The sequence below is a fragment of the Delphinus delphis genome, chromosome 7 (genome assembly GCF_949987515.2).
Source record: "Delphinus delphis chromosome 7, mDelDel1.2, whole genome shotgun sequence".
Lineage (NCBI taxonomy): Eukaryota > Metazoa > Chordata > Mammalia > Artiodactyla > Delphinidae > Delphinus > Delphinus delphis.
This window is the reverse complement of record NC_082689.1, coordinates 115195584-115220208: the sequence shown is the minus strand read 5'-3', so window position 1 is coordinate 115220208 and position 24625 is coordinate 115195584. Positions and strand designations below refer to the sequence as shown.

The window sequence follows — 24625 nt, the reverse complement described above, 5'->3', positions numbered from 1 at the left end:
CAGGACTTGAGGGGAGGTGGGTAACATCCGAGAAAAGGTCTTGGGACTTTATAACCCTTTGTTGCTGATGGGCTAATTAAAGGACACGTCTTTCAAAAAGCTCAATAAATAAAGCACAGAGGGATCAGGGTTTTTTGTTTGTTTTGAATTTTATTCTATTTATATTTTTATACAGCGGGTTCTTATTAGTTATCCATTTTTTACATATTAGTGTATATATGCCAATCCCAATCTCCCAATTCATCACACCACCACCCCTCCCCCTGCCACTTTCCCCCCTTGGTGTCCATACGTTTGTTCTGTACATCTGTGTCTGAATTTCTGCCCTGCAAACTGATTCATCTGTACCATTTTTCTAGATTCCACATATATGAATTAATATACGATATTTGTTTTTCTCTTTCTGACTTACTTCACTCCGTATGACAGTCTCTAGATCCATCCACATCTCTACAAATGACTCAATTTTGTTCCTTTTTATGGCTGAGTAATATTCCATTGTATATATGTACGACATCTTCTTTATCCATTCTTCTGTCTTCTGGGCATTTAGGTTGCTTCCATGACCTGGCTATTGTAAATAGTACTGCAGTGAACATTGGGGTGCATATGTCTTTTTGAATTATGGTTTTCTCTGGGTATATGCCCAGTAGTGGGATTGCTGGGTCATATGGTAATTCTATTTTTAGTTTTTTAAGGAACCTCTATACTGTTCTCCATAGTGGCTGAATCAATTTACATTTCTACCTACAGTGCAAGAGGGTTCCCTTTTCTCCACACCCTCTCTAGCATTTATTGTTTGTAAATTTTCTGATGATGCCCATTCTAACTGGTGTAAGGTGATACCTCACTGTAGTTTTGATTGCATGTCTCTAATAATTAGTGATGTTGGGCAGCTTTTCATGTGCTTCTTGGCCATCCGTATGTCTTCTTGGAAAAAATGTCTATTTAGATCTTCTGCCCATTTTTCGATTGGGTTGTTTGTTTTTTTAATATTGAGCTGCAACAGCTGTTTATATATTTTGGAGATTAATCCTTTGTCCATTGATTCGTTTGCAAATATTTTCTCCCATTCTGAGGGTTGTCTTTTCATCTTGTTTGTAGTTTCCTTTGCTTTGAAAAAGCTTTTGTTTCATTAGGTCCTATTTGTTATTTTTGTTTCTATTTCCATTACTCTAGGAGGTGGATCAAAAAAGATCTTGCTGTGATTTATGTCAAAGAGTGTTCTTCCTATGTTTTCCTCTAAGAGTTTTATAGTGTCCGGTCTTACATTTAGGTCTCTAATCCATTTTGAGTTTATTTTTGTGTATGGTGTTAGGGAGTGTTCTAATTTCATTCTTTTATATGTAGCTGTCCAGTTTTCCCAGCACCACTTATTGAAGAGACTGTCTTTTCTCCGTTGTATATCCTTGCCTCCTTTGTCATAGATTAGTTGACCATAGGGTGTGGGGTTATCTCTGGGCTTTCTATCCTGTTCCATTGATCTATATTTCTGTTTTTGTGCCAGTACCATATTGTGTTGATTACTGTTGCTTTGTAGTATAGTCTGAAGTCAGGGAGTCTGATTCCTCCAGCTCCATTTTTTTCCCTCAAGACCGCTTTGGCTATTCGGGGTCTGTTGTGTCTCCACACAAATTTTAAGATTTTTTTCTTCTAGTTCTGTAAAAAATGCCATTGGTAATTTGATAGGGATTGCATTGAATCTGTAGATTGCTTTGGGTAGTATAGTCATTTTCACAATATTGATTCTTCCAATCCAAGAACATGGTATATCTCTCCATCTGTTGGTATCATCCTTAATTTCTTTCATCAGTGTCTTATAGTTTTCTGCATACAGGTCTTTTGTCTCCCTAGGTAGGTTAATTCCTAGGTATTTTATTCTTTTTGTTGCGATGGTAAATGGGAGTGTTTCCTTAATTTCTCTTTCAGATTTTTCATCATTAGTGTATAGGAATGCCAGAGATTTCTGTGCATTAATTTTGTATCCTGCAACTTTACCAAATTCATTGATTAGCTCTAGTAGTTTTCTGGTGGCAATTTTAGGATTCTCTATGTATAGTATCATGTCATCTGCAAACACTGACAGTTTTACTTCTTCTTTTCCAATTTGTATTCCTTTTATTTCTTTTTCTTCTCTGATTGCTGTGGCTAGGACTTCCAAAACTATGTTGAATAAGAGTGGTGAGAGTGGACATCCTTGTCTTATTCCTGATCTTAGAGGAAATGCTTTCAGTTTTTCAACATTGAGAATGATGTTTGCTGTGGGTTTGTTGTATATGGCCTTTATTATGTTGAGGTAGGTTTCCTCTACGCCCACTTTCTGGAGAGTTTTTATCATAAATGGGTGTTGAATTTTGCCAAAAGCTTTTTCTGCATCTATTGAGATGATCATATGGTTTTTCCTCTTCAATTTGCTAATACAGTGTATCACATTGATTGATTCGTGTATGTTGAAGAATCCTTGCATCCCTGGGATAAATCCCACTTGAACATGGTGTATGATTCTTTTAATGTGTTGTTGGATTCTGTTTGCTAGTATTTTGTTGAGGATTTTTGAATCTATATTCGTCAGTGATATTGGTTTGTAATTTTTTTTTGTAGTATCTTCGTCTGGTTTTGGGATCAGTGTGATGGTGGCCTCATAGAATGAGTTTGGGAGTGTTCCTTCCTCTGCAATTTTTTGGAAGACTTTGAGAAGGATGGGTGTTAGCTCTTCTCTAAATGTTTGATAGAATTCACCTGTGAAGCCATCTGGTCCTGGACTTTTGTTTGTTGGAAGATTTTTAGTCACAGTTTCAATTTCGTTACTTGTGATTGGTCTGTACATATTTTCTATTTCTTCTTGGTTCAGTCTCGGAAAGTTATACCTTTCTAAGAATTTGTCCATTTCTTCCAGGTGTCTATTTTATTGGCATAGAGTTGATTGTAGTAGTCTCTTACGATGTTTTGTATTTATGCAGTGTCTATTGTAACTTCTTTTTCATTTCTAGTTTCATTGATTTGAGTCCTCTCCCTCTTTTTCTTGAAGAGTCTGGCTAATGGTTTATCGATTTTGTTTATCTTCTTAAAGAACCAGCTTTTAGTTTTATTGATCTTTGCTATTGTTTTCTTTGTTTCTATTTCATTTATTTCTGCTCTGATCTTTATGACTTCTTTCCTTCTACTAACTTTGGGTTTTGTTTATTCTTCCTTCTCTAGTTCCTTTAGGTGTAAGGTTAGGTTGTTTATTTGAGATGTTTGTTCTTTCTTGAGGTAGGATTGTATTGCTATAAACTTCTCTCTTAGAACTGCTTTCGCTGCATCCCATAGGTTTCGGATCATCGTGTTTTCATTGTCATTTGTCTCTAGGTATTTTTTCATTTCCTCTTTGATTTCTTCAGTGATCTCTTGGTTATTTAGTAATGTATTGTTTAGCCTCATATGTTTGTGTTTTTTATGTTTTGTTCCCTGTATTGATTTCTAATCTCATAGCGTTGTGGTCGGAAAAGTTGCTTGATATAATTTCAATTCTCTTAAATTTACTGAGGCTTGATCTGTTCCCCAAGATGTGATCTATCCTGGTGAATGTTTCATGCGCACTTGAGAAGAAAGTGTAATCTGCTGTTTTTGGATGGAATGTCCTAAAAATATCAATTAAATCTATCTGGTCTATTGTGTCATTTAAAGCTTGTGTTTCCTTCTTAATTTTCTGTTTGGATGATCTGTCCATTGGTGTAAGTGAGGTACTAAAGTCCCCCACTATTATTGTGTTACTGTTGATTTCCTCTTTTATAGCTATTAGCAGTTGCCTTATGTATTAAGGTGCTTCTGTGTTGGGTGCATATATATTTACAATTGTTGTATCTTCTTCTTGGATCGATCCCTTGATCATTATGTAGTGTCCTTCCTTGTCTCTGGCAACATTATTCATTTTGAAGTCTATTTTATCTAATACGAGTATTGCTACTCCAGCTTTCTTTTGATTTCCATTTGCATGGAATATCTTTTTCCATCCCCTCACTTTCAGTCTGTGTGTGTCCCTAGGTCTGAAGTGGGTCCCTTGTAGACAGCATATATATGGGTCTTTTTCTGTATCCATTTAGTGAGCCTGTGTCTTTTGGTTGGAGCATTTAATCCATGCATGTTTAAGGTAATTATTGATATGTATGTTCCTATTACCATTTTCTTGATTGTTTTGGGTTTGTTTTTGTAGGTCCTTTTCTTCTCTTGTGTTTCCCACTTAGAGAAGTTCCTTTAGCATTTGTTGTAGAGCTGGTTTGGTGGTGCTGAATTCTCTCAGCTTTTGCTTGTCTGTAAAGCTTTTGATTTCTCCATCAAATCTGAATGAGATCCTTGCCAGGTAGAGTAATCTTGGCTGTAGGTTCTTCCCTTTCATCACTTTAAATATGTCATGCCAGTCCCTTCTGCCTTGTAGAGTTTCTGCTGAGAAATCAGCTGTTAACCTTATGGGAGTTCCCTTGTATGTTATTTGGTTATTTGTCTTTTTTCCCTTGCTGCTTTCAATAATTTTTCTTTGTCTTTAATTTTTTCCAGTTTGATTACTATGTGTCTTGTTGTGTTTCTCCTTGGGTTTATCCTGTATGGGACTCTCTGAGCTTCCTGAACTTTGGTGGCTATTTCCTTTCCCATGTTAGGGAAGTTTTTGACTATAATCTCCTCAAATATTTTCTCAGGTCCTTTCTCTCTTCTCCTTCTGGGACCCCTATAATGCAAATGTTGTTGCATTTAATGTTGTCCCAGAGGTCTCTTAGGCTGTCTTCATTTCTTTTCATTCTTTGTTCTTTATTCTGTTCTGCAACAGTGAATTCCACCATTCTGTCTTCCAGGTCACTTATCCGTTCTTCTGCCTCAGTTATTCTGCTATTGATTCCTTCTAGTGTAGTTATCATGTCAGTTATTGTATTGTTCATCTCTGTTTGTTTGTTCTTTAATTCTTCTAGGTCTTTGTTATTCATTTCTTGCATCTTCTCGATCTTTGCCTCCATTCTTTTTCCAGAGTCCTGGATCATCTTCACTATCATTATTCTTTATTCTTTTTCTGGAAGGTTGCCTATCTCCACTTCATTTAGTTGTTTTTCTGAGGTTTTATCTTGTTCCTTCATCTGGTGCAAGGTTGCCTATCTCCACTTCATTTAGTTGTTTTTCTGGGGTTTTATTTTGTTCCTTCATCTGGTACATCTGCCTTTTCATCTTGTCTATCTTTCTGTGAATGTGGTTTTTGTTCCACAGGCTGCAGGATTGTAGTTCTTCTTGCTTCTGCTGTCTGCCCTCTAGTGGATGAGGCTATCTAAGAGGTTTGTGCAAGTTTCCTGATGGGAGGGACTGGTGGTGGGTAGAGCTGGCTGTTGCTCTGGTGGGCAGAGCTCAGTAAAACTTTAATCCACTTGTCTGCTGATGGGTGGGGCTGGGTTCCCTCCCTGTTGGTTGTTTGGCCTGAGGGGACCCAACACTGGAGCCTACCTTGGCTCTTTGGTGGGGCTAATGGTGGACTCTGGGAGGGCTCACGCCAAGGAGTACTTTCCAGAACTTGTGCTGCCAGTGTCCTTGTCCCCACAGTGAGCCACAGCCACTCCCCGCCTCTGCAGGAGACCCTCCAACACTAGCAGGTAGGTCTGGTTCAGTCTCCCCTGGTGTCACTGCTCCTTCCCCTGGGTCCCGATCCACACACTACTTTGTGTGTGCCCTCCAAGAGTGGAGTCTCTGTTTCCCCCAGTCCTGTTGAAGTCCTGCAATCAAATCCCGCTAGCCTTCAAAGTCTGATTCTCTAGGAATTCCTCCTCCCATTGCCAGACCCCCAGGTTGGGAAGCCTGACGTGGGGCTCAGAACCTTCACTCTAGTGGGTGGACTTCTGTGGTATAAGTGTTCTCCAGTCTGTGAGTCACCCACCCAGCAGTAATGGGATTTGATTTTATTGTGATTGCACCCCTTCTATCATCCCACTGTGGCTTCTCCTTTGTCTTTGGATGTGGGGTATCTTTTTAGGTGAGTTCCAGTGTCTTCCTGTCAATGACTGTTCAGCAGTTAGTTGTGATTCTGGTGCTCTCGCAAGAGGGAGTGAGAGTACGTCCTCCTACTACACCATCTTGAACCAATCCTCAATTGAGTTTTAAATCGAGGGATCGGTTTTAAAGAGAAAGTCAATAGGGAAGAAGACGGCAGTGCTAACAGTGAGATGTTCTTAGCTCTTGGTTGCTATTAGAGACTGAGAAGAGAGGTATAGTATCGCAGTTAAGGGTCCTGGGGTCCTGGCTTTAATTTCCACCTCATCTCTTATTAACTGTGTGTCCTTGGACGGGCCCACAGATCAGTTTATTTGTCCATGAAATGGGCATAGTAATAGTACTCACCTCACAGGGTTGTTAAGAGGGTTAGCTGAGGGGCAAGCACAGTGTGACTGGGACATATGAAGGGCTACTACCAAAAAGAGAAAAAAGACTTAAAAAATTGCCAAATTATTATTCCAACCAGAAGTGGGGTAAGGTAATCATTCACTAAAGGAGAAATGAGATGAGAAAGAGAGAATGCTGTTTGGGTCCGTTTTTTCCTTACTGCTGTGTAACAAAACACCCTACAAGTAGTGGCTTAGAGTAACAGCAGTTGTTTGTTTTGCTCCTGGATCTACTATTTGAATATGGCCTGATGGAGAAGGCTGCTTTGCTTCGTGCAGAGTTAGCTGGGGACTCAGACATCCACTTCCTGAGATGGTCCACTCACACGCTGGCCATTTTCTGGGCTCAGCTGGGTGGAGGGCGGGAGCCTCAGTTCTCTCCACATGGGCCTCTCCACAGGCTGCTTGGGCTTCCTGAGGGCATGGCAACGAGGTGAGTATCCAGGAGGAGCGAGAGATAGCAGTTTCCCAGGCGTGGCCTTTAGAAAGCAGTATGGCATCATTCCACTGCATTCTAGTAGCTGAGTGGCCAGAGAGCCCAGATTCCAGGGAAGGAAACCTCTCAATAGAAGAAACGTTGAAGAGTTCATAGACTTTTTTGTTGTTGTTTGTTTGTTTTTTAATATTTATTTATTTACTTATTTGGCTGTGCTGGGTCTTAGTTGCCACGTGTGGGCTCTTAGCTGTGGCATGCAGGATCTAGTTCCCTGGCCAGGGATTGAACCCGGGTCCCCTGCAATGAGCGCACAGACTCTTAACCGCTGGGCCACCAGGGAAGTCCCAATAGATGCGTTTTTAAACTGCCATAATATGTAGTCCCAAAGCTCGCTCAGATTTGATTTTCCCATGAGTCTTCTGTACATTTGGTAGGGAATGGATGTCACGCAAACATCATTGCTGTCCACATCTTCTGATCTATAAATGGTTCCTGTATCAGTGAGTAGTTGACAAAGGAGAAGTCCTGCTAAATTGACATGTTATAGTCTACGTTATAGTTTAAATTATACATATGTCTCTGTGGGAAGGCTTCCCTTTTTCTGGATGGTGTTTCTCTCAAAGTTTTGTACATGTGTAATAGCTAATGATTAATTTATTGTGCTGTCTGAATCCAGCATCTTGTGATAGTTAGCATTTGTCATGCTTAGTATTGTTATCGAACCAAGCTTGGATCTGCTCACCCATGTGCAGCAAAGCCAATCCACAGACACCGGGTCGTGGGGAAGGAAAGTGCAGCATTTATTGCAGGTGCCAAGCAAGGAGTCCAGGCAGCTGGTGCTTAAAAGGGCCAAACTCCTTGGAAGCTTTCAGGGAAAATTTTTTTAAAGACAGAGTGAGGGAGGGGGGTCGTGGGGTGTGTGATCAGCTCGTGGGCATTCTGCTCGGCTGGTGGTGAGGTGATTTGGAGTCAGTGTCATCAACCTTCCAGTTCCAGTGGGTCTGGGGTCTATGTGCTTGTGGGCAGTGTGCAGTTAAGCTCTCCCACCTGGCGGGGGTTTCAGTATCTGCAAAACAGCTCAAAGGACATGGCTCAGAATATTCTCTACAGCCCTTGAGGAGGAACTAAAGATCCCTGAGATTGTATAATGGCTAAACTATTATTGTTTTGTCTTGCTTGACGGTTTTCCTTCCTTTCTGCATTTTCTCACTTCTCTTATTAAATTTACTCTTTGGAACTCAGGGAAGGCCTAGGAGGCTACAGGTTTTCTACAGCAAAGAAGCAGGTAGAGGACGTGAGTGGGGGGGGGGGGGGTGTCTGTTCCGGGAAGGCCCCATGGTGTCCTGCTCACTTACATTATCAGTTATTACCATAATTCTCCAAAAAGGAGTCCAGCGCTATTGATGGCAAGATGGTTCACTCATTCCACTCTCTAAACATTGAGACTTTTTAATTAGGGAGGAAATTTGATTTTGTGTTATATACAATAAGTTCACAAGATGATTCATTCTCTCAGAAAAACCTTGATTACTCCTGAGACAAACACAATGTTAGATTTTAGGGTAAATGATAAAATAAGATCAGAGTAAAGTAAAAACAAATGTTATATAATTTACTAGAAATTACTGTGGTGTCTGGCCCTCTACTTGCATTTATTTAGAGAAGGGACAAGAAAGAAATTTGAGTTTATGTTAAGTCATTTTATAATATTTCCTTTCTGTGAGGCAAATTTATACTCTTTTCTTCTAATAGGCACAGAGTTTGTACATGATCATAATGTATGAGTCTAGTATTTAAAAGGTGTGGGTTGGATTTTACTAGAAATAGGGAATAATTCTTTTAAAATACTTAATATATTTTTATACATAGCCTTAGCATGTTTGGTTAAATGTTTAAATACTAAAGTAGCAGGGGACTTCCCCGGTGGCCCAATGGTTAAGACTCTGCACTTCCACTGCAGGGGGCGCAGGTTCGATCCCTGGTCGGAGAAGTTCCGCATGCCTTGCAGTGCGGCCAAAAAAAAAAACCACATAGAGTATCAGGGATAAAAGTTGTCATTACCTCCAAAAGGACTAACTTCTATCTGCTTTACTATGTTAATTGACTGCTTTCTGTAAGTTATGGAAGAACGCTTAATTCAGGCTCCTATTTGCATCTGAAGATTAATAGGCATAAGATATGTATATTTATTCACGTTTCTTCACTGCAGATCAGTTTTAATTGTATTTAGCAATGGGGATTTCGTTGATACTTTTTAAGTTCCCCCAGAATTTAACGGTATTCTGTTTCTTGACATATGGAAAACTTCTAAAAATACTAAACTTCATATTTGCCAAAATTGCTCTTGAGCCAAATTAATCTAGACTGTCCTTGATTTATGATGAAGGAAGCCAGCCACACTAATTTGACATCCGTAATGTGAACAGCAGCAATGAAAGCAAAGGTCAGTGCTTCCACTGAATTGGCATTTCTTGCACTGCTGTGTCTCTTTCTGAATCAAGGCCCTTGGAATTTTGTGCCCTTAAGGAACTGTTTGTTTTTCCAACTGGTTAATGCATCAGGAACTTGGCTTCATGTAATCATCATTAAACAAATACTCTGACACTTTTTCTATGGGAATTATCAGAGCTCTGAAATTAGCTACAGATTAGGCATACATAAAAAGCCCTAGCAGTTTTTGTTTGTTTGTTCAGGAAAATGCAAACATTCAGCTTCTAGCAGGAGAACCCTGAGCAGCTGCTGGGGCAGCTCTGAGCAGACCCCTGGGGGTTCCAACTGGAGGTCCACGTAGCCCAGGTGGCCTGGGGGTCACTGGCCTGATCTTCAGGGACCAGGTTTGGGCAGTTTCATGCTTCACGTTGACCATTGCCCAAAGCTGCTTACATCTTGAGAGGCATGTGTCATTTGTAGTGTTAGTTTTATCTACCCAGTGCTGTAAAGGACCTGATGCTCAGTGGGGCCTGAGTGTCTGTTAGGTTGAATTGCCTTGAAAATGTAACGACTTTTATGTACCCTGTATTTCAGAATTAGAAAGCGTCTCAGAGTGTTAAGATGGATGAACTGGTACTTCTAGTAGAGCCTGATTTAGGACAGAGTCTATGAGTTTGGTAAGACAAAACAAAACAAACGAACAAACAAAACTATGAAGTATTCATCTCACTGTTGGCTGAAGTGATTACTCTCTATAATGACCCTTGTCTAGAATTTATACCAATGGATGTAATTGACAAAATGAATATCTAGAATTTCCAAATTAATAAGAGAACAGAACAACCCAATAGAAAAATGGGCAAAGAATATGCACAGGCAGTTCATAGGAGAGGGAACCCAAATGGGTACCCATGAGCAGAAGCTCAACCTCAAAGAAATGAAAATGAAAATAAAATGAGATACCATTTCACCCCCATCAGGTTGGAAGAAGTTAATATGTCTGAGAATGCTGTGCTGGTAATCAGATGCTGCTTGTGGAAGGATAAATTGGTCCAAGTGCTTTGGAGGGTGTTTTGGCCGTATGTAGTAAAGCTGATATTTTCACTTTACTGCTAACCAGTAATTCCATTTCTTGGTTATAGCTAGAGCAGCTCTGGTCCAGGTGCATAAGGAGTCCCACCCAAGGACTGTCCCCACCACATTGCAGTAGCGAAATGGTGCAAACAACCTAAACGCTTTCAGCATGGGAGTAGAGAAACAAGGATGATGTCGTCATACAATGGACTACTCGTCACTGGTGAAAGCGAACCAACAGAACTTCATGAGTCAACCTCAAAAGCATAGTGCTGGGCAAAACCAGCACGTTTTAGAACCATATTGTTGAAAACAAACAGTAAATATTATACATTTTATGGGCACATACGTATGTGGTGATACTATAAAAATCTGTGGGATTGATGGTGCATCCAGGTGTGGTCACCCCCGGGAAGGCAGGAAGGACCAGAGGCCCCGGGACAGGGGGACAGGGAGCTTCAGCTGTTCCACAGTGTTTTGTTTCTTTACGAATACGACATTGATTTACCCAAAGCAGAAGATTTGATAGGGGTTTGTAGTGGATAAAGGGATCTTTATTTATTCTTCTCAATATTTTTCTTTATATTTGGAATATTTCAGAAATGTTTAAAAGATAAGGAGTTTAAGGCCAAATAAAAATGCTCTTGGCATCGTTTTTCAAACCATGTTTGCACTGTACCGTATCCCCAAAGTCCTACTGACAAAGGGTGATTTCACTTTGCTCCGACAGGTCCTCGTTGGGCTCTGTGCGGGACTCGGGGGCTTGGCTGAGGCCGAGCAGGGGAAGCCAGTCGACTCGGCTGTGCCTTCCATGAAGCTTGGAGCTCCCAGGCAGACGGGCGCTGGCCGCTGAGGGAGTGGGCCGCGATGTGAAAGCCCACAGCCAGCTCGGCGGCAGCACGAGAGCTGCCCAAACCCCCTGCGATCGAGCTGGCTCTCCCGGAGTCGGAGCCGGGTGCGAGGGGCAGAGCGGCCGCGCGCGACGGCGGGCGCTTTGGACGTGCGGAAGGGAGCACGCAGCCCCGGAGGGGGAGGAGCTGCCGGACGGGCCGGGGTGACCTGCCCCAGCCGCGCTCCGGATGCCACCGAACGCCTGGAGGGCTCTGTTCTCCTGCAAACGCGTCCCGCACACTCGGGCCGCCCGGGCGCGCCCCGTAGAAGGAGGGGCCGTCAGGGGAAGCGCAGGGCTCTCTAAGGAGAGCGGGTGGCCTTGTCCCCGTGAGAGCATTTCTCTCCAGCTCCTCTGCCGGTTTGCAGCTTCTAACCGAATAGCCTCTAGCATATTTCGGCCAACGAAAGCCACCGTGTGGTTTCTTCAACACGGGCCAGTTCCAGGCTCTGCAGGGGCCACGGCTTCCCAGGCTGTCCATGACGCCTGCTTCTGCAGCGTCCCCAGGCTCCCCGGGGCCCGTCGTGTGGCAGAGACGCCCTTTCCCTGCGACTGAGCACCCGTAGGTTAAAGCTGCCCGACTCGACAGGTGGCCGACAGAGCTGTTGTCGGGACAGTGGACCTGCACTGAATCCTGGTTCTGTCGCAAACCAGCTGTGTCCCCTTGGACAGGACAGAAACCTGCGCGGCGCCTTGGTTTCCTCTTCTGTCAGTGGAGAAATCATCTTACCACCTGACAGGATTAGCCTAGTTTACTGTCGGCTAGCCGTCACCCGGGAATTACTGTATGAGTGTTGGCTGTCCTCATGGTTGTGGTTGTTTATTACATAACCTGAGTTTCTTTTCCTTGATACCAAAACATCTAGTTATAAAGAAAAATAATATTTTCCATTTTTCTTTTCTTTTCTTTCTGCAGCAAAAGCTATGTGATTCCTTTGCAATGCAGTTGTCCTGTAGATTTCGAGTTTCATGTTGCGTTGGTTCAGTCTCATCAAGCCTTTACTGTTGAGCCAACGTCAGGTAAGGAGAATTAATTCTCAAGTTGCCAGAGTTCTCAGATCGAAGATGATTTGGAAAGTAGCTCTCAAGTTATGGAGAAGAATAAGCCACATTTGAATAGTTATTTTCAAATGTGTAAGAGTAGCAGACTTTACATGTCTGACATAATGTGAATTGGAACCAGCAATTTGGGAGTAAAAACAGTTTGGGATAATTTGTGTCATGCAGATAATTTATAATAATGCCCAGGTAAATTTCTCCCAGAGTCAAAACTTGAAATCAGAAGTTAATCCATTCTAATTCTAGTTTTGACTCTTGGTACATCCTTGGTTTTGTAGTCACCTTTAATTCATGTTCAAATAAAAGGGAAAATTATTTCTTTCCAAGCCTTCAGAATCGTAGTGAAGGGTCTAAGGACTCTGTCTCACAGGTGGCGTAGACCATCTGTCTTTGCACGCCCCAAAGGATATAGGCCCCAAAGATGCTCAGGACCTCTGAGAGTGAAATCGCCACCTGAGCTGACTTCTGCTTCCCAGTTTCTGTCTCTTGACGTTTAGGTTTCAGATTTAAATATCTGCCCACTGTGATCTGCTGTGAATGCTAAAATCGTTTTGTTTTTATTTTGTATTTTTTCTTATTTTTTGAGGTATAGTTGACACATAAAATTGTTATCTTTTTAAAGTGTACAGTGTGATGATTTGGCATATGTACACATTGTGAAAGGATTCCTTCATTGAGTTAATTAATTAATATATCCATCACATCACATAGTTCCTTTTTTTTTGGGTGAAACATTTAAGTTCTACTCTACTCTTAGCAAGTTTCCATTATACAGTAGGATGTTACCAACTATAGTCACCATGTTTTACATGAGGCCCTCAGACCTTATTCATCCTGCAGTTGGAAGTCTACACCCTCTTATCAACCTCTCCTTTTTCCCTCACCCCTCAGCCCCTGGAAGTCACTTTTCTACTCTCTGTTTCTAAGAACTGGGCTTTTTTCTTTTAGATATGCATATAAGCGATACCATGCAGTCTTTGTCTCTGTCTGGCTTATTTTACTCAGCATAATGCCCTCCAGGTTCGTACATATTGTCGTAAATAGCGGGGTTTCCTTCTTTTTTAAGGCTGAATAATATTCCATTGTATATATGTACCACATCTTCTTTTCCATTCAACTGTTGATGGACACAGATTGTTTCCATACCTTGGATATTGTGAATAATGCTGCAATGAACATAGGAGTACAGCTATCTCTTCAAAATAATGATTTCATTTCCTTTGCATATATACCCAGATGTAGGATTGCTGGACCATATGGTAGTTCTATCTTTTTTTAACGTTTTGAGGAACCTCCATACTGTTCTCTGTAGTGGCTGTGCCAGCTTGTATTTCCAACAGTGCACAGGGCTCCCTTTTCTCCACACCCTCACCAGGATTTGTTATCTCTTCTTTTCGATAATAGCCATTCTAATAGGTGTGAGGTGATATCTCATTATGTTTTTATTTGCATTTCCCTGATGATTAGTGTTGTTGAACACGTACCTGTTGGCCATTTGTATATCTTCTTTGGAAAAATGTTTATTCAGGTCCTTTGCTCATGGAAAAAAATTGGGTTATTTGGGTTTTTCTGCTACTGAGTTATATGAGATCCTTGTATATCTGGGGTGTTAATGCCTGACTGGATACGTAGTTTGCAAATATTTCCTTCCATTCCATAGGTTGCCTTTTCATTTTGTTGATGGTTTCCTTTACTGTGCAGAAGCTTTTGAATTTGATGTAGTCTCACTTGTTTATTTTTGCTTTTGTTGCTTTTGCTTTTGGTATCAAATCCCCAAAATCATTGCCGAGACCAGTGTCAGGGAGCTTTTTTCTGTGTTTTGTTCTAGGAGTTTTATGGTCAAGTCTTACATTCAAGTCTTTAATCCACTTTGAAATCATGTTTTTTAATGTTTTAAATTTTTATTGAAATATAGTTGATTTACAATGTTGTGTTAGGGTAGGGTGTACAGCAAAGTGATTCAGTTATACATTCATATATATATTCTTTTTTAGATTATTTTCCCTTATAGGTTATTACAAACTATTGAGTAGAGTTCCCTGTGCTATACAGTAGGTCCTTGTTGGTTGTCTGTTTTATATACAGTAGTGTGTACATGTCAATCCCAAACTCCTAAGTAATCCGCTTCCCACATTCACTTTTGTATGTGGTATAAGATAGTGGTTCAGTTTTGTTCTCTTACATGTGGCTGTTAAGTTTTCCCAACACTATTTATTGAAGAGACTGTCCTTTCCCCTGTGTATGTTCTGGGACCCTTTGTTGCCAATTAATTGACCACGTATGCATGGGTTTATTCCTGGGCTCTCTGTTCTTTTCCATAAATCTATTTATCTATCTTTATGTCACTATCATTCTATTTTGATTACTGTAGCTTTGTGATAGGATTTGAAATCACAAAGCATGATGCTTTAGCTCCATTCTATCCCAAGATTGTTTTAGCTACTCTGAGTCTTTTGTGATTCCATACAAATTTTAGAATTGTTTGTTCTATTTCTACGAAAAGTACCATTAGAAGTCTGATAAGGTTGCATTGAATTTGTATATCTCTTTGGATAGCATGGACATTTTAACAATATTAATTCTTCCAATCCATGAACATGGAATATCTTTCCATTTATTTGTGTCTTCAATTTCTTTCATCAATGTCTTATAGTGTACAGGTCTTTCACTTCCTTGCTTAAATTTAGGCCTCATCACAAGAAGAATTTTTTCTTTTCTTTTTATTGTATCTATTTGAGATAGTAAACATTAATTAAACCTGTTGTGGTCATCGTTTCACAAATATGTAAATCAAACCATTATGCTGTGTACCTTAAACTTATACAGAAATGTATGTCAATTATTTCTCAATAAAACTGGAAAAAATTTATTCCTAGGTATTTTATTCTTTGTGTTGCTATTGTAAATGGGATTGTTTTGGTTTTAATTTTTATTTTATTTTTGGCTGTGTTGGGTCTTCATTGCTGTGTGCAGGCTTTCTCTAGTTGCGGCGAGCGGGGGCTACTCTTCATTGCGGTGTGTGGGCTTCTCATTGCGGTGGCTTCTCTTGTTGCGGAGCACGGGCGCAAGGGCTGGCGGGCTTCAGCAGTTGTGGCTCGCGGGCTCAGTAGTTGTGGCTCGTGGGCTCCAGAGAGCAGGCTCAGTAGTTGTGGCTCACGGGCCCAGCTGCTCTGCGGCATGCGGGATCCTCCCAGACCAGGGATCAAACCAGTGTTCCCCGCATTGGCAGGCGGATTCTTAACCACTGTGCCACCAGCGAAGTCCCCAGTGGGATTGTTTTCTTAATTTCACTTTCTGATGGTTTGTTGTTGGTGTATAGAAACACAAGTGATTTTTCTATATTGATTTGTATCCTGCAACTTTACTGACTTTTTAAATTAATTCTAACAGGTGTTTTTGGCGGAGTCTTTAGGGTTTTCTGTAGTTTTCTGAAGCACCGTGCCTGGGATCTGGGAAGATAAAAGAGCTCTGGGGCCTGGTGTCTGCCTTAGGGGCTTGCAGTCTAGTTGGGCGACTGGTAAACATAGCAGGGTGACAGCTGGGGTGGCACCCGGGGATCGCAGGGTGATGGAGTGTCGGGGGTGGAGGCTCCTGGGGGTGGTGCTGTAACACATAGGCTGGCGCAGGCTTTGAAGTTTTATTTACGGAGCTGGGACACCTGTAACGAGCAGGCACTTGCTTTTGTGAGACTTAGTAGGGGAGGCAGACGGCAGAGAGATGGTTTCAGGGGTGGGAATCAGCGGCTGAAAGAAGACTTGGAGGAAGGGCTTTCCAGGTCGGGGAACGGCGATGCCAAGGCCCTGGGGTGCAGGAGCCCGTGTCTGGGGATTGGAGCAGAGGCCGCTCTCCTCTTCACCTGAGCCTGATGTCCCCAGCGCTCAGACAGCTCCTTGTGCTTCACTTGCTTCCCCAAGTCCTGCTCTGTACTCATGCCATGACTTGAGAGTTTATCTTCACTTGCTTATTTCTTTTTGTTTGCTATCCCGACTAGCATGTAAACTCTGGGAACTCTGGGACTTTGCTTTGTTTATTGCTGTATCTCAAATGCCTAAAAGAGTGCCTGGCACCCAGCAGTGCTCAGTGAGTGCTTGGATGGCTGAAGGAAAGGGCTGTGCGGTTGGCACAGAGAGAAAGGCAGAGTGTGGACCACGATTCAGAGGCCATGGATGGGAAGGGGGGTGCCAGGCTTTTATGAGGGGGTACAAGGCCTCTGCAGGGGCCATAGGAAGGCCCGATGCACCGGACAGAGGGAACCACCTAGAAAGCAAACCAGAGAGCCTTCAGTGGAAGTAAGAAACATTAGCCCCTCTCACACTTAGGGCATGGATCCTCCCTCCCTCCCTGCCTTTTATTTTCCTTTCCACGTTTTTTGAACACTTACTGGGTTCCAAGACCTGCTGGCGCCAGAGATACAAAGGAGAAATAAACATCGTGTGGTAGCTGACTTTGGAGAGAACAGTCATCCATCCTGAAGATTTGAAAGGAGAGAATCAAATTACACAAAAATATAGGGAACTGAATAATTTGGACACGAGCTTTTATGTGTGTTCCTTGCTTTTCCTTGTGGCTTACAGCATGAACATTGACATGTGGGAATTAGCTTAAAGATTATGGTTCTGGGAATTCACTTCTGAGTCAGTAACGCTGATTGATAGGTATATGTTTATATAACTGACACAATCGAGTTATTATTATAAAGAATTAAGGTAGTAGTTGGATAAATAAGATCAGTGTAAACATGCAGCAGTTGATTCACGTGTATTTAATGAAAAGACTGTATAAAGATAGTAGAAACACCGATGCTTCTCACGGGGAGAATGTATTTGTGTGTGTGGTGTGTGTGGTGTGGTGTGTGTGTATATGGTGTGTGTGTGTGTGGTGTGTGTGGTGTGGTGTGTGTGTATATGGTGTGTGTGTGTATGGTGTGTGTGTGTGGTGTGGGGTGTGTGTGTGTGTATGGTGTGTGTGTGTGTATGGTGTGTGTGTGTATGGTGTGTGTGTGTATGGTGTGTATGTGTGGTGTGTGTATATGGTGTGTGTGGTGTGTGTGTGTGTGTGTGTGTGTGTGTATGGTGTGTGTGGTGTGTGGGGTGTGTGTGTGTATGGTGTGTGTGGGGGGGTGTGTGTTTATGGTGTGTGTGTGGTGTGTGTGTGTATGGTGTGTCTGTGTGGTGTGTGTGTATAGTGTGTGTGTGTGTGTGTGGTGGTGTGTGTGTGGTGTGTGTGTGTATGGTGTGTCTGTGTGGTGTGTGTGTATAGTGTGTGTGTGTGTGTGTGTGGTGGTGTGTGTGTGGTGTGTGTGTGTATGGTGTGTGTGTGGTGTGTGTATAGTGTGTGTGTATGGTGTGTGTGTGTGGTGTGTGTGTATAGTGTGTGTGTGGTGTGTGTGTGTATGGTGTGTGTGTGGTGTGTGTGTGGTGTGTGTGTATGGTGTGTGTGTGGTGTGTGTGTATAGTGTGTGTGTGTATGGTGTGTGTGGAGGGTGTGTGGGGTGTGTGTGTGTGTATGGTGTGTGTGGGGTGTGTGGGGTGTGTGTGTGTGTAGGGGTGTGTGTGTGTATGGTGTGTGTGTGTTTATGGTGTGTGTGGTGTGTGTGTGTGTGTGTGTATGGTGTGTGTGTATAGTGTGTGGGGGTGGGGTGGGGTGTGTGTGTGTATGGTGTGTGTGTGTATGGTGTGTGTGGGTGTGTGTGTGTATGGTGTGTGTGTGTATGGTGTGTGTGGGGTGTGTGTGTGGTGTGTGTGTATGGTGTGTGTGGGGGGATGTGGGGTGTGTGTGTGTGTGTATGGTGTGTGTGTGTATGGTGTGTGTGTGTTTATGGTGTGTGCGGGTGTGTGTGTGGTGTGTGTGTATGGTGTGTGTGTGTGTATGGGTGTGTGTGTGTGTATGGTGTGTGTGTGTTTATGGTGTGTGTGGGTGTGTGTGTTGTGTGTGTGTGTATGGTGTGTGTGTATAGTGTGTGTGTGGGGTGTGTGTGTGTGTGTATGGTGTGTGTGTGGGGGGGGTGTGTGTACGGTATGTGTGGGGGGTGTGTGTGTGTGTATGGTGTGTGTGTGTTTATGGTGTGTGTGTGTGTGTGTGTGGTGTGTGTGTGTGTGTGTATGGTGTGTGTGTATAGTGTGTGGGGTGTGTGTGTGTGTATGGTATGTGTGTGTGTATGGGGTGTGTGTGTACGGTATGTGTGGGGGGTGTGTGTGTGTGTATGGTGTGTGTGTGTTTATGGTGTGTGTGTGTGTGTGTGGTGTGTGTGTGTGTGTATGGTGTGTGTGTGTATGGGTGTGTGTGTGTGTATGGTGTGTGTGTGTTTATGGTGTGTGTGGGTGTGTGTGTTGTGTGTGTGTGTATGGTGTGTGTGTATAGTGTGTGTGGGGTGTGTGTGTGTGTGTGTATGGTGTGTGTGGGGGGGGTGTGTGTGTACGGTATGTGTGGGGGGTGTGTGTGTGTGTATGGTGTGTGTGTGTTTATGGTGTGTGTGTGTGTGTGTGTGGTGTGTGTGTGTGTGTGTATGGTGTGTGTGTGTTTATGGTGTGTGTGTGTGTGGTGTGTGTGTGTGTGTATGGTGTGTGTGTATAGTGTGTGGGGGGTGTGTGTGTGTATGGTATGTGTGTGTGTATGGGGTGTGTGTGTACGGTATGTGTGGGGGATGTGTGTGTGTGTCAGCCTCTTTGCTGGGACTTGGCAGGAAGAGAACGCATCACGTTTTCTCATGTCTTTCCTCCCAGGAATAATACCAGCGAACGGGAAGATGGATGTGACAGTGACGTTTACCCCCTTTCAGTGTGGGATCGCACAGATAAAAGTGCAGCTGTGGATTGCACAGTTCAACTCGCAACCATACGAGTGTGTCTTCACCGGCACGTGCTACCCCAATATGGCTTTAAAGTACGGCTGCCTTGGGGGGCTTCTGTGTATTCTTCAAACTTTTTCAAAAGCCCAGGTCTTCCTTCCTTCCATTCTGTGTTTCTTTCTTGTAGCAGAATGCCATCAAAAGCGTACTTACTATGCCTGAAACTAATATACTGTTTTCTGTCAATTCTATGTCAGTTTTAAAAACTTATTTAAACGATGAACCTTCATAAAATACACTTAAGATACAACAGCAATGCAGAGGATAGCTCTGCACTTGGAGCTGTAGTTGCTTCTGGCAAGAGGGGAAGAGATGACTGAGGAAAGGAAAATTTCACAGTAGAAACCCCAATCTTGGAAAACCCTTACAAATATTTTGAAAACGATAAAGAAAAAGGTTGATTTTCTCCTCTCCCCTCCATGCACAGGTACACATCACACAGTAATATCATTAGGCATATTAAATAAAGTGGAGTAACAACCTAGTATCAAAATAAGAACTAACTCCACGGTTTATTATATATTTATGTTATTATTCTTTTTCTAAAGAGCCAAAGCAGCTCAAGTCAACTATAGACTCTTCGTGTGGCCCGCTGAACCCAAATCTTGGAAGTTCCCACAGTAGAACTAACATGAGTCAGCCGATGAAGAAGTGGCATTGGATGTAACTGAAAAGCAGTGCTCATTCTTCTGGTGTCAGTTACTGGCCGAGCAGAACGCCACTGGCCAGCTCGGGTCACGTGCTGCGACACACAAACTGCCTCCTTAACGGCATCGCCTGAGTGGGACGTTGACTTGCCCCTCTTTGACCTTGACTTCCACAGGCGTGTTCGTACATGCAATGGCGCAGTGCGCGGCCCAGGCTCCGTACGAGAGTGGGAGCAGACCTTTCCTAACTGATGTTTTGGTTTCCCAACTGGAGTTTAACGTCTTGTTTAGAGCACTCTTGATGTTTTCCAGGACTGTGTCTCCCCAGGCTGCAGGTGGGGCTAGAACAGACATTCCACCAGGAAGGTGAAAAGTGACCCAGCTGCAGTGTGTTCTGAAGGTGTCATAGTTGCTTTTCTGTTTCAGAGTTGGGTGCGTGATGGATGCACTCACGTATGTCCTGACTTTGGCACTGCCAATTCCACATACCTCTTTGGTTTCTCGTTTTCTCATTTCCATCCTTAACACTAGCAATTAGACTTCCTAAGGAGACTGGGCTTTTTGCTGTTGCTGTTAATTTTCATTGGAGTATGGTTGCTTTAGGAGACTGGTTTTTAACACCCTCAGAAATTTGGGGTTGTTTCCCAGATATTTACGGCAGAGGTGGTATCAGAGCTCTGTTGAGATGCAGATGCCGGGCCACAGCTCACTTGTCCCTGCACCTCACAGCGCGTCCGTCAGTGTGGACAGGTTCTCCCGTGCCGTGACCTTTCAGGACTCTCACACAGGCCACGTTAAGTTTGGGATCGCAGGCCTATGGCCCGTGTTGTGCAGTGGGGCCGGGTCAGTAGGCACTAGGCCAATGCACCTGGCATGTCAGAATGCATGAATGGTCGCAGTCTCTCATCTTACCTCTGTAACGTCATGGACACGTGTCATCCCACCAAACACGTGTTCACACATTCTTGCTTAAGAAAATGCTTTCATGGGTAGCATTCATAAACATACGTGGTTCTACTACATCTCATGATGAATAAGCAGCTTCTGCAGACATGGAAGCAGCCCTGTCTATACCTGCCTATGTTTAAAGCAGTTTTCATTCACAGAAAAGATCTCAAACATTAACCTGAATCACTTTTTTTTTTAAAGATCTTGCTACAAACAGTGGGAAAAATTATTCTTTTACTAGGAACATAGATCAATGTAAGAGTTTTTAAATGTGGTAAGTAAATTTAGCTGTGGAAATCCAACAGCCCAGAAATGATATGCTGGCCGCTGAGAGCATTTTTCAGCATGTCCTGTTTTCCACTTGTTAGGTTCTTTGAGAACATAAGGAAAACAGCCATCGAGCAGCTGTTTGTATATGATTATGCTCTGTTATCCTGACCTTGCATTTATTTCAGTAAACCACTGTTTTAGCACTCAGATTGATTTCTAGTTTAGATATAGTATTGATATTTAATGGACTATAAGTCATGGTATTATTGGAAAGAACTAAAATTAGGAGCCTTGAGTTGTTGCATTACATACTAATTTAATAATCTGTTTTCAACTCTAGGTTAGAAGAATTTGAAAGATTCAATACTCTTTCTAGGAAAGTAGTTGTTCCTCCAGAAAAGGCAAGGACACATGTACATTTTCACCGATTGCCAGCAAAGGCAAAGCCTCCCAAGATTAAGGTAAAGTGGGCGTTATGTGAACCACGATGGAAGGAATGACAGAGAAGGCAAATAATGACTTTTCCCTCCTGGTTTGGTCTCAGGAAATCGAATATCAGAACTTGAGATTTCCAGTAGATTTATCGAATCCATTTGCTGTGGCAACTGTTCTAAACCAAGAACCAGGAAAATTGAAGATTAAAGAATTAAGAGAAGGTAAGCAGTTGATCCTCCGTAAATCAGCCCCTGGGCAGAATCTGAAGCAGCAGCAAAACTCAGTTAGATCGCTGTTTTGTTTTGCCATTAGAAATGTGTTTTTCTCTCAGCCAGTGATTCTGATTTGATTACTGGTATAATCGTGTTTGCTCCCTCCCTCAGTTTTGGACCAAGGCACTGAGGTTTCAAAAACAAGACAGATGAAGGAAACACTCTTTGAACAGAAAGTCAGACAGAACACTTACGAAGAGCTCAGAAATCACCTTAAGTGGTAAATATCGCACAATTATTTGCATCAAGTGACGGTGGTTTTGGTAATCCATGAGACATGAGACACAATGAAATGTAATACCTTTTTATGCCCTTTGAAAATTTTGATTATTCTCTCCCCTTTAATGGACCTTCTGTTTCAGAGTGAAGTTTCTTTTGGGAATAAACTAATGTGACCAAACCATGCTGTTTCCTAAGCATGACCAGTGGCAGAGCCAGAGTGCACCCCCCTTGCTCAGGACCGATCTGGGTGACAGGCACCCCGGGTCTTGCCCCGTCACCTCTCACCCCACCCCGAGCCCCCTGTGTCCTGGGCTGTGTGCCTCAGAGGCCATCCGGGGATCCCGGCAGTGCAGGCTGGGCTCGGGGAGGCTCCCGGTGGAGGTTTTCAAACTCAGATGCGAGGCTTCTTCTTTGCGCTCCTGCAAACAAAATGGAACCCTTTTTACAAATTTTTACCAGATCATACCAGGCATATCTACGTGTACAGATTCAGCTGAAGTAACTTTAGAAACTCTTAAACTGAGTTCAAACGGAGACTCCTGGAGGAACTTCCCTGGCGGTCCAGTGGTTAAGACTCTGGGCTTCCACTGCAGAGGGTACGGGTCCCATCCCTGGTCGGGGAACTAAGAGCCCACATGCCGCCCAGACAGGCCACGCACCCTGAGCTCTGGGGCCGGCCCAGGTGTCCCCACCCTGCCACCCCCTCAGGAGAAACAGCCCCTTCTGTGAATTCACAGAATCCTGTGTGAGCCTGTACTCGGGGTCTGGCCTCAGTTGAACAGGGCGTATGCCAGGTTACCCAGGACCATTTTTTAAAAATACTCTTTCCCTGTTGTAAAAAAAGTGGACACATTGTCATTGTAGAAACTTGGAGATTTTATTTTGAGTGTAGAAGAGGAAAAAAAAAATCACTGTTAGTACAGTGACCACTGTTAACCCTCGTGTTTTCCCTTCCACGTATGCTTCTTTGTAACAGACTCAAAATCACATCCTAAATTTTGTTTTTTGTTTATTTATTTATTTATCTATCTATTTATTTGTTTTGGGCTGTGCTGGGTCTTCGTTGCAGTGCGTGGGCTTCTCATTGTGGTGACTTCTCTTGTTGCAGAGCACGGGCTCCAGGTGCGCGGGCTCAGTAGTTGTGGCGCGTGGACTTAGTTGATCCGCGGCATGTGGGATCTTCCTGGACCAGGGCTCAAACCCGTGTTCCCTGCATTGGCAGGCGATTCTTAACCACTGCACCACCAGGGAAGTCCCTAAATTCACTTTTTTTTTTGCAGTACGTGGGCCTCTCACTGTTGTGGCCTCTCCCGTTGCGGAGCACAGGCTCCGGACGCGCAGGCTCAGCGGCCATGGCTCACGGGCCCAGCCGCTCCGCGGCACGTGGGATCTTCCCAGACCGGGGCACGAACCCGTGTCCCCTGCATCGGCAGGCGGACTCTCAACCACAGCCCCACCAGGGAAGCCCCCTAAATTTACTTTTGATCATGTGTTGTTCACTTAATACTTTCTCCCTACTTTTTTGTTAAAAGATTTTAACCCCGCCAGTAAGAGGCACACACATTGATGTAGGGTCAGTGGTTAACGCCACGCGCGTGCACACGCGCACAAATGCACAGGCGCAGACACCCCCTTTATCCCCCTGAGCCCTTTGAAAGCGAGTTGCAGGTACAAGTGCCATGAACCCTCGCCCCTAAAGGCTTTAGCATGTAGCTCCTAAAAGCAGGGACGCTCTCCAACATCACCATAATCACGTCCAAGAGGTTTACCATTGATGAAGCACCAAATAATCAGCCTATATGCAGATTTACCTTGTTGTCCCAGTAATGACTCTTATACCAGGGGGTTTTGGGTTTTAAAGTGGGGAATCCAAGGTCCAATCAAAGATCATACAATTTGTGTGTAGTTTCCATATCTCTTTAGTTTCCTTTAATCTAAGACAGTTCTCCAGAACTTTAAAAACCACAGCTACTGTATCCTTGTTTTGTTCTCTTTTTTTTTTTGGCCACGCCGTGCAGCTTTCGGGATCTTAGCTCCCCAACCAGGGATCGAACCCAGGCCCTCGGCGGTGAAAGCCGAGAATCCTAACCACTGGACCTCCAGGGAACTCTGTTACTATATACTTTGAACACATATCAGACTCCATGATGGGTACATTACATACCAGAGGTGTTTTAAGTGTGATGAAATTCACATCACATAAAATGAACCATTTTAACCATTTTGAAGTGTACAAGAAATTATTAGCACGTTCACGGTGTTGTGCAACGGTCACCACTTTTTTCCAGAACATTTTCATCCCTCCAGAAAGGAAGCCCGTCATAAGCATGAAGCAGTCACGCCCCGTCCTCTTTCCCCAGCCCCTGGCGACCACTAATCCGCTTTCTGTCTCTGTGACATTGCCCCTTATTTCACATGAATGCAATCGTAGGACACATGGCCTTTAGTAACTGGCTTCTTCCACCATTCGTGTGTTCAAGCTTCATCCACATCACAGCACCTGTCAGTACTTCATTCATGTTTATGGCTGAATAAGATTCTATTTTAGGGACATACTACATTGTGTTTATTCACTCATCAGTTGATGGACACTTGGGTGGTTTCCACCTCTTGGCTATTTTAAATAATGCTGCTACGAACATTTATATACAGGTTTTTGTGGGAACTTATCTTTTCAGGACACTTGGGTATATGCGTAAGAGAGGAA

At 43.2% G+C, this 24625-nt stretch overlaps 1 protein-coding gene across 1 annotated transcript in view; it reads left to right on the top strand.

The window, feature by feature from the left end:
- The window catches only part of CFAP221 (cilia and flagella associated protein 221), an 84519-nt gene that overhangs the window by 26130 nt on the left and 33764 nt on the right, over nucleotides 1–24625 (top strand). The window contains exons 7-11 of the mRNA XM_060015751.1: nucleotides 12135–12238; nucleotides 19000–19159; nucleotides 21330–21450; nucleotides 21534–21645; nucleotides 21808–21916. Coding sequence (XP_059871734.1) covers nucleotides 12135–12238; nucleotides 19000–19159; nucleotides 21330–21450; nucleotides 21534–21645; nucleotides 21808–21916 — 606 coding nt within the window. The remainder of the gene's footprint in view (nucleotides 1–12134; nucleotides 12239–18999; nucleotides 19160–21329; nucleotides 21451–21533; nucleotides 21646–21807; nucleotides 21917–24625) is intronic.